The sequence below is a fragment of the Python bivittatus genome, unplaced genomic scaffold (assembly GCF_059951505.1).
Source record: "Python bivittatus isolate LINGU-HERP-01145 unplaced genomic scaffold, Pbiv_v1 ctg000980_np1212, whole genome shotgun sequence".
NCBI lineage: Eukaryota > Metazoa > Chordata > Lepidosauria > Squamata > Pythonidae > Python > Python bivittatus.
The window spans coordinates 41,128,562-41,141,390 of NW_028277125.1; the positions used below are offsets into that span (position 1 = coordinate 41,128,562).

The 12,829-nt window shown below is 37.5% G+C and overlaps 1 protein-coding gene across 1 annotated transcript in view; it reads left to right on the forward strand.

Annotated features, from left to right (window-relative positions):
- Positions 1–1,257: 1,257 nt before the first annotated feature.
- The window catches only part of INPP5D (inositol polyphosphate-5-phosphatase D), a 94,843-nt gene continuing 83,271 nt past the window's right edge, over positions 1,258–12,829 (forward strand). Inside the window, exons 1-2 of the mRNA XM_088132025.1 lie at positions 1,258–1,521; positions 11,680–11,743. Coding sequence (XP_087988151.1) covers positions 1,388–1,521; positions 11,680–11,743 — 198 coding nt within the window. The 5' untranslated portion in view covers positions 1,258–1,387. The remainder of the gene's footprint in view (positions 1,522–11,679; positions 11,744–12,829) is intronic.

The following is a 12,829-nucleotide window of genomic DNA, read 5'->3' on the forward strand; positions in this document are numbered from 1 at the left end:
CTGGATGGCACATTTCCAGTGCAACGGCAACAGGAGGGAAATATCTTTCTAACTTCCATCATCACACAATGTTCCAAAAATAATCTATAGTAGTTATCTTGGCACCTAAATAATCTGGCCTACTGCTAAATCTCTTTGAGGTCCTTTGTAATACAAAGGGATGCTGCAATGAACAACCAACTGGAAAGATTAACTGGAGGGGAAACATTGGAGCAAGAGCTTTGGCCAACCTGCCATTCTTCACGTCAGCAAAATCAGAGGTAATGATGGATCTAGAGCCCAACCTGCTTTGTGAATGCTGAAGACAGTGCCATAGCTTCCTCTAGATTGGAGAGAAAAGGTTTTACAGGAAATTTTAGAATACACATTTGGAGACGTGGAGATATGAATACTACCAGGAGCACAATAATAAAAAAAAATCACATGCCTTTTTAATATGATTTTATCCCACCTTTCTACTTCATTTGAGCTCTCAAGGCAGCTAACAATACATAAAATAAGAAATACAAAAGAAAAAGTTCAGAAGCATAAGTTAAAACCTGTACAAAAATCAATTGCTAATCAAAGTTCTAGCAAAGAACATGCATGTTTGCTGCAGTTATGAAGGCAGAGGGAGTAGGAATCAGGACAGTTACTGAAGGAAGAGAGTCATGGTTTCTCAACACAAGAGTAAATGTTTCCAGTCTTGTTGCATTGTATCAGATACAGCATACATTCTGTCACAAATACTAGGATACTTATTATTTGGGATAATCTATAGTTAGCACAAGCCAGAATGTCTTAAAATATTCAGAGATGGGCTGTCCTTCACCAGCAGGTTTAAATCCTCCAGCACATTCAAGAGGGCAAGCATAACTTGCCCCAATTGTTCCTATTGATATCCATGGAGATTTATTCACTTTTCTCTCCTCTAGCTTTATGAACATTCACACTGTAAGTCAGAATAATAGATGAGGAACAAGCAAAACAGAAGCAGAGGAAATGGAAGAAAGCAGACTGTCACGTTTACTTAATGACAGCTTCATTTGGGGGCAATGTACTAAGCGTAAGATGATCCCTTCAAATTTCTGCAAAGTTGAAAGGAAGGACTAAGATGGAACCCCATCTACTTGGTGCAGGCAGTATAGTTGCATCGGGAGAGTGAATGGGGAGGTGTGTGTAGTTGGCCTATTTCATTTGGCTTGCTTTTTATGAGGAAGTTCTCTGCTCTGTTTCCTTTCTCTCTCAGCACCATTAAACAGGAAGCTGAGTGAGTAGCAAGCAGCTGCTGAGCTCTGTGAACAGACAGCTTTGGGATCTCCACTTAACTGCTGACGGAGTAGTTAATGTTACTTCAATTTAAGGTTTATTTTTTTATTTGGGTTTTTTTCTTTTTTAAATTCAAGACATGGATCAGTGCTGGTACCATGGAAGCATCACTCGTTCAAAAGCTGAGGACTTACTTTCTAAAGTAGGCAAGGATGGAAGTTTTCTCGTTCGGGCCAGTGAGTCTGTCTCTTCAGCTTACGCCCTCTGTTTGCTGTAAGTACGGCCGTTACTTTCCCCTCAGCTCACCTGCTCTTCTACTGCTTTAATTCACAGAGAACTGCAAGGGGGATCTTGTCTGTACATGATGGGGTGATGACGCTTGTACTCAGTTAAGAGTATGGAAGTAGCATTAAAAGCACTTGGCCAATTAACTGTCATTGTAGAATAAGTCATCTGAAAAAAATGGTAAAATATTTAAAGGAAGGCAGTGGTCAAAGAATAATTTTAGAACGATTATGGGGTTAGCCATAAGATCTCATCTTCTTGTTCTTTTGATTTGAACAAACTGAGGTCAGAATAAGCACTAGATTTAATACCTACCAATTTTCTTAGGAACTGAGAATGTGATTGATGTAGTTACAAACATATGCAAAAAGTTGATAAAGCATATTGGCTTTTTTATTTATATTAGGCCAATGGGATCTTGCTTTTTTTGTGTGGGGATGGTATGCTAGTGGACTGCATACCTGGAAATATATGAAAAGTACCTGAAGAAAAGGGTTTTTTATTTCAAGACCATTTGTTTAATTATATAGGAAGTCAGTTAATGTGAATGATGTAACTCAGTAGTGGAAGGACAGGCAAATTATATCCCTATAATTCAGCAAATTTCTAAGGGCCATGAGTACCCCCTTCTTGTAGTAGTGCAACTTCTGTCCTGCATGTGAAGAACTAGGAACTGTCAAAAGCCAATTCTAATTCTAAATTGTCCCCTACACACAGAGCCTCACAAACAATTTAATGAGCAAAATTATGCAGAAAACATTTGCCAGAAATGTTTCGCTTTCAGCTCTACTCCACAGCAGAAATTAGATAATAGATGACTGAAAGATGCTTTCGATCCTCAGTAGTCTAGCCCTTAGAAATATTTTTCTCAGTGTGCAACTGATTAATTCCAAATGAAACCTCCAAATTATGGCTTCCAGGAATAAGTGAGATAAACCCATATTTGTATTTCCACTGGAGCTGGTGATGGTCCTACCATGATGGTTGGTTCAAATAGTGACAACAAAAGGTTTAAACATTGTGTTTTATCAAAACTAAAGCACTCACCCACACAAACATATACATTATAGCTTATTATGACAAAATTAGTCTTTGAATCCACCTGATGAATAAAGAAAGGTTTGTAAGGAGAGTTTGAGAAATCAAAAGAACAATTAGTCTTGGCATTCTGAATTTTTCTGTCTAGTTTACTGTGTGGCTGCTGGAGAGTATAGTCTGACTACTAAAGAAATAGTAGTATTTTCTGCCAAGTTTTTCTTTCTTTGTTTTGACATACATTATCTCTCTACTTGATGTTGTCAAGTAACTCCTCTAAAGAGGCTTGTCTGGTGCCTAGATTATCGTCTTCCTAGTGCTAGGCCACAATGTTATTTGTTCTGACATTTTAATTTTATTGTAAAATTTATAATTGTTAAAGATGTTATTGGATGGTTAATTTATATTTGGCATACCAGGCTGAATTCCTGATAGGACAAAGAGTAGATATAATGCTTAAGTAACAAACAGCTTGTAAAAAATCAAGGGTGTCCACAGGGTAGGGTCAACACACATAAAAAAATAGGCAGAGCTTCAATTGCATTGTCATGGCTACCATCTTGACTCTTTTTGACCACACCCTGCAGATAATGCTTCATTAAATAATATTCTGAAATCCTTCTCCAATCTCTGGAAATACCTCCAAGTAATACCTCTAGATCATTGGTTCTCAACGGGGGCGGTACCGCCCCCCGGGGGGCGGTGGGAGGATGCTGAGGGGCGGTGAACTTGTTTTGGGCAGTAGGGGGGCGGTGGGCATGTTTTGGGCGGTAGGGGGTGATGTTTTGGCATTCGAACTTAATTTTAAAACTCCCCAAAAAATTTATTAAATCGATTATCCGGTTTACACCATTTGTACCAGCAATAAAACGAACTTAGGCGATGGCTGCCCTCACGCACTTCTAAGAATGGTGAGACGAATTTGTATTCTAGGTAGGCTGACCTTGAAGAACTCGACTCTACGATTCTTCTCTGATCCCAACCAGCACAGCGCATGCGTCAGCTGTCTTCCCGCGCGATTAATTGCAGCGCATGCGTCAGCTGTCTTCCCGCACGATTAATCGCAGTGCGTGCGTTGAGCGTCCTTTCAATATGAATGTTTGATTTGACCCGTGTTTCTTGAGCTGCTTTTTGTTTGCTTCATTTCTATTTTTTCCCCTCAGTTTCGATTTACTTTCATTGTTTATTTGGCCAGTCGGCTAGGTAAGTGCACTTATTAGTTCTTTATCTTTATTTTTTTGCATTAGTCATTTTAATTTTAATAAAAGGAATGCAATTACCTTCCAGGGCAAAAGTATCGAGTTAAATCGAACAAATTTGGTGTGTAAGTCTACTGAAAAAAGTTACTTAAAATTTTTGCCTTTTATAATTCAGTAACTTCCCCCTCCCCAATACCGTAAATTACAGGATTTTCACAAAGGGTGGCGTTGAAAAATTTTCCGCTCCTTAGCGGGGCGGCAGCTTCAAAAAGGTTGAGAATCACTGCTCTAGATAGTTAGAAAGGAACCCAACAATCTGAAGTCATTTTTAGAACAAGGAATTTCTGAACTGGTGTTGAGCTGAACTGACAGCATTTTGAGCAGGGGGGATCTACCTAATTCCTGTAAGAATCTAAGATAATTCAATAGTTTGGTTCCTTGGTCTAGACAAGTATTTCAGTTCTTGCCATAAGGTTTCTTTCACCCAAAGGAAATGAAACACCAAAACCCTCCATGATTGGAGAGCGGGAAGCCCTTAATAGTCTCTTAAGCAGAACCACACCTTCTTCAATGTTTCTTTTTTGAAAAATGAAAGCTGGATACCCTGTGCAAGTTTTGCAGCAGAATTATAGCCATCCACTGAAACAGTTTTCCCCCCCAGTCAAACGGTTTTTAAAATGACCTAAATGAATATAAACCCAGGTTCTAACATATAAGTCTATTCTTTGGTAAATTAGCTGATATCATTCTTATTTGATTTATACTCTGCTTTTCTACTCTGGTGAATACTCTTAATTGTCTCACTAAACTAAAAAAAAGTTTAAGCCTCATTTAAAATTAACCATAAAATAGGTACTAAAATCATTTGATAGTTAAAACCTGGGGAAAGAGATGCATCTCTGCAGATTTACGAGGTGCTTGGGGGTGGAAGCAGATGCATCTCCTCAACTATAACAGTGCCAGAAATAGCAAGACATCTTTAAAAGGGCTTCTTCTGCAAATCTTAATGCCTGGGTATGATTGTAACAGAAGAGGTAGTCCTTTCGATAGTTAGGCCTATATTATTTATGGCCTAAACCTTCTTTTACTGTACAGATAAGTATTAAAATGCTGATATAGAGGCCCAGCACCTGTCCTTTATATTTAAACACCTCGATATGAGATTATGTTACTTCCAGTTTTTTTAAATCTTGAAACTAAAAGTTACAGATTATATATGTGTGAATCATCTGAAGCTTTTGATGGTCTTTTTCAACTGAAAACATAGAAAGTCAAAATAGTGTTCTAAATTCAATTTTAAACACTGCAGGAAATGCCTCCTCAGCTTTACTAGAAGCTGAAAGGAGCATTTTTAATCTACATTTCAGTTCCACATTTTCATGGTATTCATGGATCCCACATGTTAGTTTTATCTGTACATCTCTATTCTTAATACTGTATTCTCAGAGTTCCACAAATGAAAAATGACAAAAGCTATAAATTCCATTATCACCATATATAAAAGAAGTATTTGCTCAGTGTCTTCTTTATTTAATGGCAAGTGTTTAAAAGGTGTTTATAGAATGATGAAATTTTACCATCAATTAAGCAATTTATCTTCATTTATAACAAGGAAATCTTTTTTGTGTTTTAAGGTTTTATTCAGTGTTCTCTGCTACATTTGATGGAGTATGTGGTAATGTATTATTGTGGAATTTAAGATACTAGGTTTTTTATCATGAAGAAAGAGCTCTGTTACTGAAAAATATACAGAGTAGGTTCCTCTGCCTTTTGTTGAAGAAGCACATTAACTGGTCAAATATTAAAATTCGAGGCTATAAAAGTTTACTTGCAGTAATGAAATCACTCAGAGTATGACTGTATTTGTTGGTAATTTTATAGTTTATTCTAATTGCATATGTTACGTTTTCTGAAACAAATTTTACTCCATTGTTTTTATTGTAGCAATTTTTATCATTAATGCTAGCGGCTGAAAAATATGGAACAGTTTGTCGAGCCATGCAGCACTTCATAGCCTGTGAAGATATGACTCAAAAAACTGAAAAGCAAAATCTATGTATGTGATTTTGAAACATGTATGTCAAAATGGCTTTTAGCCCTACCATCCAAAGGCATTGTGCAAGCATTTTCTCTGTTCTTGCTTAAGAGAGCTTTTTAGGCAGGGACGGGGGTAGCAGTTTTGTGAATGAGACATATGATACAGTTCTCATTTGGAATACTACTGGATTAAACATAAGAAGTCCAGCTTAAACCAATGGTAAAAAATTCTGTTTTGCAACCTGTGCAGCGGGCATTTGAAGGGTGAGTCTTTTTCCTCATTTCTAGGCACTTCTGCTCTCCCTGTCAACACCCAAACCCAAGGCTCTCAGGGGAACCAGCACTCCGAACGTAATACTTTACTCAGCTTCTAGTCACTTTTACAATGCCTGGTTTTGTTTTTTCTAATGCCTAACTAGATTTTCCCAGCTGTTTCTGTTGGTAGCAGTGGCTAATTCCTGCTTCTCCCTACCTCTCTGTCACTGGGCAGATCCACGGCTTTCTCCACCGAACCGCAGAGAAGCCGCATGCTTCAATCTATACCTGTGGCTGCCATGCTGCCTGCAAAGCTATCATTTTATGTCAGCCCAACAAGGTAGACCAGCCTAAGAGATCACTGCCATGTAGGTCAGGGCTACTTTTATTGTATCAGTATCTTGCAAGTCTGAATGCGCTTCCCCCTCCCTCACTTTACCTTCATGTGAACTAGGAAAGGACTTGTCTGACTGGTTTTCTCATGTTATTTTCTTGACCGGGGCTCAAGCCCCGCTTATTTGACTGTTGCCTTGGTAGCGGCTCTTCTTCCTGTCCTTCAAAGCCATTCCCTCTTCCCTCTCCATTTTGATTGGAGGAAACACTGATTGGCTCCTGGCTACTCTTGGCATTCTGCGGTGATCCTGCGGTTGACTTCGCAGTCTCTGGATTATGCCTTATGAAAGGACTTTTAGCCCAAGGACTAGTTTGTTTAGCCAAAATATAACAAGCAAAATTACCTGAAAGTGGATAGAGTGTACAGTGTTTACCCAAACAAATGATAGCCATTTTCTTAGCATGATCTCAGAGGGGAATCAAGCTTTGAATAAAGACAGCTGGGAGAAATATTGTTATATTTTCTGCTTCTATTTTGTCTATAACAGAAATAATTGGAACTGGATAAATTATGTAGTGGGTAAAAGAAGTCTTCAGCCTCTTTTGTACTGTTAATACAAGATCATCCATGCCTATTATAAGTTCTAGGTCCCAGTTATGGGAATTGTACTGTAGTTCAGCATAACTGGAAGGAAGTAGATTAGGAAAAGTTGTAAGTTTCGTATTCAAAATAGAAATGTTGTAAAGATATTTAATTCTAATGTGTGATAGTATTGTACCCTGAAAAAAGTCTCCACCCAGATAAACATGAAGGTCATTTAAGTATGATTTAAAGAGTTCCAGCTTGAAGGAAAGTAACCAATTAATTGTCTTTCAGGAAATTGGATGCCCCTGGAACTTCCAACTTTCTCATTGCTATGAAGTTAAGCTTAAATGTATTATTTCCACCGATAGCAGATTTAAAAAGCAAAGATTTGTTTTTCTTCTGGTCATTGTTATTCTTCCTCTAGAACTATATTTGATGCAATTTAATAATTTTAAGCTTGAACATTTTTTTTTTGAAAAATAGAATATTAGTAGTAGTAGTAGTACTAGTATGTTCATTACATTATATTACCAATTACAAACAATAGCTTTTATATACTTATTTAAGGACATTGAAATTTAAATTTTCCCAAACATCATGATGAGCATTCATTTTGTCATTTATAACATAAAATGTTTTAATTTTATGTTATAAAACTTTTTTTTTATGTTATAAAATTGCCAAACCCAATGAAACAATGATTTCCTACATTGTTTTCTAAGCATATTGATTGATCAGAGACTTCCTCAATCAGGGCAAATGACCAAATTGTATAAAACCACTTCTCAACATTAACCACATATTTCCATTGGTGGGCATTGATTGACTTTGCTGCTAAAAGCAGGTAAACAGCAACGTTCTTGCTTCATAATTTTTTATTCCTTCCATTGACTATATGTAACAAGCCTAAATTTGTTGAGAATTCAGTCCTTTGTATGGTTAATGCTGTACAAAATCTTAAGACTTTATTGCATTCCTACAAAAGTGGAAGAGAGGCTATTTTTTATTATAACCTCTCTAGCCCTTCATAGCATAATTATACATTATGTGTCAGATTTGTATAGGGGTTAAATACCACTAATGTAAGATCTTAAGGTATAACTCCTACAATGATGCAGAAAAGACTTCCCAGACCTCCATGAGCATTGCCATATTGCATTATACAATTGTTTGCCTAAATCCGACTCCCAGACTTGTTTCAAACCTATTGTAAGGAGTTGCCTGTATCTGTTTCCAACAAATATCTTGTATATAGCAATAAGGTGGGATGGCCTATGGGTGAGGGAAGCTGAACTCTTCTCCCTTGCCCCCATTCTACACATCACTACAGCCCATAGCCCCAAACCAAATGTACCACCCTTCCCCACTCCCACCCGCTTGGCCCTGGGAATGATTTGAACAGAGAGAAAAGTACATGAAGTGACAGATTCAGGGAGGCAAGGTAGAGAGATTTCAGCTTTTAACCTTCCTTTTATGGGAAGTTTATTGTACAAAAAAGGGGTTATACAAGAAACCTTTTTCTCTTCAGTAAGAATATCACAATATATGATTTTAGTTAAGTCCTGTCCCTAAAAGTATGGTCTGCAACTACACCAATTTCTTCCTCTCCCCCCAATTCTAAGTGCTTGGCAGAAGAATTCCACATGCTGGAAAGTGTTTCAACCCTTTTTTCTCCTATGGTAGTACTGATGAAAATGGTGCAGATAACAATTAGCAATAGGAATTGAGCTTCCACGGGCATAAAGGGGAAACCTTTTTCCATGCCCCTAACTGCATTGTGGAGAGGATTGTTTCTGTCAATTTCACAGCTGGGAAAAGAAGGGGAAAATCTCTAGTCCCCCCCAGCACTGGAAACATGATGGTCCTGCCCTCCCAGCCTTAAGAATTTTTTAAAAATCCTAATCTTGCTATAAACTACACCACACTAGTTAGAAATTCAGAGCTGCACAACTCTCTTGTGGCCAAGGTCTACACTTTGGAGAAGGGGTCTCTAAGGTTTATGTCCAGATGTGTGACATTGTCCTGTCTACTTCTCACCACCATGTCACCCACTACGGTTATCCCAAAAGAATGATGTGTAATGGTACATGGCTGCAAAATATCATCCTTTCCTGTCTTAAAGCTTCATGCTATGTGTTTAAAATGCGCAAACAGCACACAGGCAACAGATTTACCTTCACCTCCAAATTCATTGGAATATAGTTATGATATTCTTTTCTAAAAAAACAAAAAACAGACCCTTGACAGATGATGATATGATCCTCACATATTTATTTTAGTCTTGCCTCATTTCAGTCAAGTGGCTCTCCTATCCACACTCTCTTTCTGGAGGTGATACAGAAGCAAACTGTTGATTTGAACAGCTGACCATCTCTGCTCATTTCTGCTAATTCTCCATTGCCTCCAAAGATATTGAAGAAAATATCTTTTTTAAAAAGTGGCTTAAAAAAGTATAGTTGGGGCTGGAACAAAATGATGTTTCTTAGAGTGATACTTTGAATGTCTTTAAAACTGAATTTGAATTTCATTAACAACTCTAATGAAAATCAAATGCATAGTTTTCTCTCCCTTTGTTGTTTCAAAAGAGGCTTCCAGGTTGCCTTGTGTGATTCGCAGAATTTTATGAAGGAAACTCCATCATTTCTTATTTCTAAGCCTTTGTCATTTCCTAGTTTCTATTTCTCTTTTTTCCCTCTAAGCAATTTATTCTGAAATTGTAACTTTTCCTAAAATTGTGAGTTGAAACATTTTTCCTGAATCATGGCCAATCAGTAGACTAGTGCTGGCATTTTTCTTTCTTTTTTTTTAGTTATGGATGTGCTGGAAATACATTCAAATTTAATGGATTTTTTATAGACCAGTCTTGTTCTCTGCTAATTCCATTCTTCTGAAACAGGAAGTTTTCTATTCTTTTCTAGACATTAAGCATCTTAACTATACTGATATAAGGCATAGGGTCCTATAAGGTTCCTAGCCACACTATAAACATTGCTATCAAACCAAAGTGAGGCAAAGCAGATGCCTTACGTTTTACTAGAATATGAATACAATGCAAATACAAGTCTTTCTCTAGAATAAACAGCAACGTTGTTCCCCTCACAACTGAAAATCTTTATTTAAGATAAAGAACAGTTAACTCAGATTTATAATTAAAAATAAAGAAGAATGGACTATAAAATTTGTTTGTTCATATGAATAGAAAAGTAGTATCATTCATGTATTAGAGAATTTTTAAAAAGCTATCTGAACTATATTGTCAGGGATGCATTATATAACACATTTACCATGGTTTATAGTTAATCAGAAAAACAAACCTAAATCAATCCATGAGTTGTTTGTTTCTCTAACAATGATAGGTGGAAATCATTGGCAGTTGGCATAATAGATTCCAAAGGAACAAGCCAATTGCAGCTTTTTCTGAGCAATCCCGTAGCATTATTACCTTTGAAGGGAATAATGATTCACATTTAATCAAAACCCATTTTCATTAAATGATTCAGTGATTCACATTTAATCTAAAGCCACTCGGGGAAAGGCAGTCAGTGACTCTTCAGCAAGTTAAACTAAACATCCAGATTGCAAGTCTGGCAGATTGGAACCCAATATATCTCACCTTTGGCATTCATTCAGTGCACAGAGTTTGTTTCAGCAGCTAAAGCATCAGCATACACTTCAGCTGGAGACAGTTCCTAGCTGGAGAGAAGTGTGAAGCCAGTCAAGCCAGAGGAAGCCCTGCTCCATTCCATGGTTTTAAAGCAGTGTTTCTGAACCGTGGCAACTTAAAGATGTGTGGACTTCAACTCCCAGAATTCCCCAGCCAGCATGGCTGGCTGGGGAATTCTGGGAGTTGAAGTCCACACATTTTTAAGTTGCCACAGTTCAGAAACACTGTTCAAAGGATTCTAATGCATGTGCAATAATTATGCCCATCATGGAGCCACAGATACACAGATGAATGACTCTGTAAATCAGGCGGTGTATGTAGAATCAGCAGCAGCAACTTTCTCTTCCTTTGTAGCTGAGTGAAAAATGGAATTGTCAGCTTATTTTCAAGTGCAACCCTTTCATTGTAATATTTTTTGAAGTATCCTTTGACTGATTAATTTGACAACTGCTCTTAAAAAGATTGTAAGTTGTCAAAAATGAAAAAGCAGTGTACGTATGTTCAGAGATACTTTAATTGTTTATTACTTTGTACGTACTTTTTGATGCTAAAAATGGTTTCTTGATTTTAAATTTTTAAAAGCAAGTTTGAAATCATCACATGAATAGGTTAAAGCTTTGGGGATCTCTGTTCTTTTAAACATAATCTTCTTGGAGACAAAATGCTAACATGAAGTCTTCAGATTTATTTTTACAAGTAGGTGAGGAAAAAGGGAAATAAATAAATATCAAGACTGAAACTTTGTTAGATAGAAATGTAATCATATGTGAAATACTATAGAAAGAAAGAAACTTGACAAGACTTTATCACAAAAAGATGTGGCTTTAAAGGACAAAAACCATGCCGGAGACTGCTGTTGGCAAGACAGAACTAAAAGTATAGTGTCTGAGAACTGACAGAAGCACTTTCATACGGGAAGGTAGGGTGGAGGCATACCTTATAAGCGACTCTAAGGACCGTTGAGAATGCTAGAAGGTTTCCCAGGATTATTTTTTGCTTTCTGAACTGTTTTAATGGTTTTTCCTCATGTATTCCAGGTATCGGAATTGTGTATATACCTACAGGATTCTACCAAATAAAGAAAATAAACTAGTGATTCAGGTAAGCCCAGGTTGAATGCTAAGTATGGAAGTCTCTTTTCCTGTGTCTGTTGTCTTATATGAAACCAGCAGAGAAACAGAACTCCCTCATTTCAGCAAGATATAGGCTTGTATGCAGTACAGTCACAGTTCCATCCCACTTACAAACACTGGTCCTGGTACTGTAAGTCTGCCTAGAACAGACAAGGATCAACTTCTGCCTTCTTCCAAGCTAGTCAGACTCTGCCTCCTTTTCTGGTTTCTTGCTTGGCTGACTGAGGCTATCTTGAGGTTCTGTGTTGAATATAGCCGGCATAAAAAAGGTGCAGTACCTTAGCTATCCTCTCAGTGAACTTTCAACTAAGGTCTAAGTGATACATCATGCATCAGTTTGTAGGTCTCCTTTCCTTTATATCTTTTCAGCCCAGAACAGGGCATCTTTTTCCAGCTAGTACTGAAGTAGGAATTGCCGCATCCAACACAATCTCAGAGTTTGGCGTGCTCCAGATATTTTTGAAAGGGTAGTAAGTTTGTTCAATAAGTGCTCATTACCCTGAAGAACAGTTGGTATCCTGCCTAGTCCTCAGGCTAGCCTTCGACTACTTTTGGAGGCCCTTGGCAGCATCGTGGTCTACACAATCCACTACTGTTGTCAGAACCATGAAAGCTGTGCCACCCTGTTGTGACGGAAGCTCCTTCTCTTTCATACCTGCATGCAGTTCATGATGCACATAGAAAAGGGGTGGAGCTTCCATTGTACTGATGTGATGCTATGTTCAACTCCATGCCCTCTTCCCACAGATACTGCTCTTTAATGATTATCAACAATTTCATTAATTAAAATAATTGTCCAGTGTTTCCATTGTCAGTGTAAGTGGAGTAGGTTCCTGAAACATTTATCACAGCTGATTAGTGGTCTTCAGACATCATTTGCAAGTGTCACTGAGCTGCCATCAATCTGCAGCAACATTTTATCTTAAGATTACATCTAGCTTTCTTGTATGGCCCACAGCACACTTCCCATCCTCTATTTGCTAAACTACTTATTCCTTGTTTTTTGTTTTTGACCCCAAACTATACTTTTATATTTCTGTAAAAAAAAGTTAAA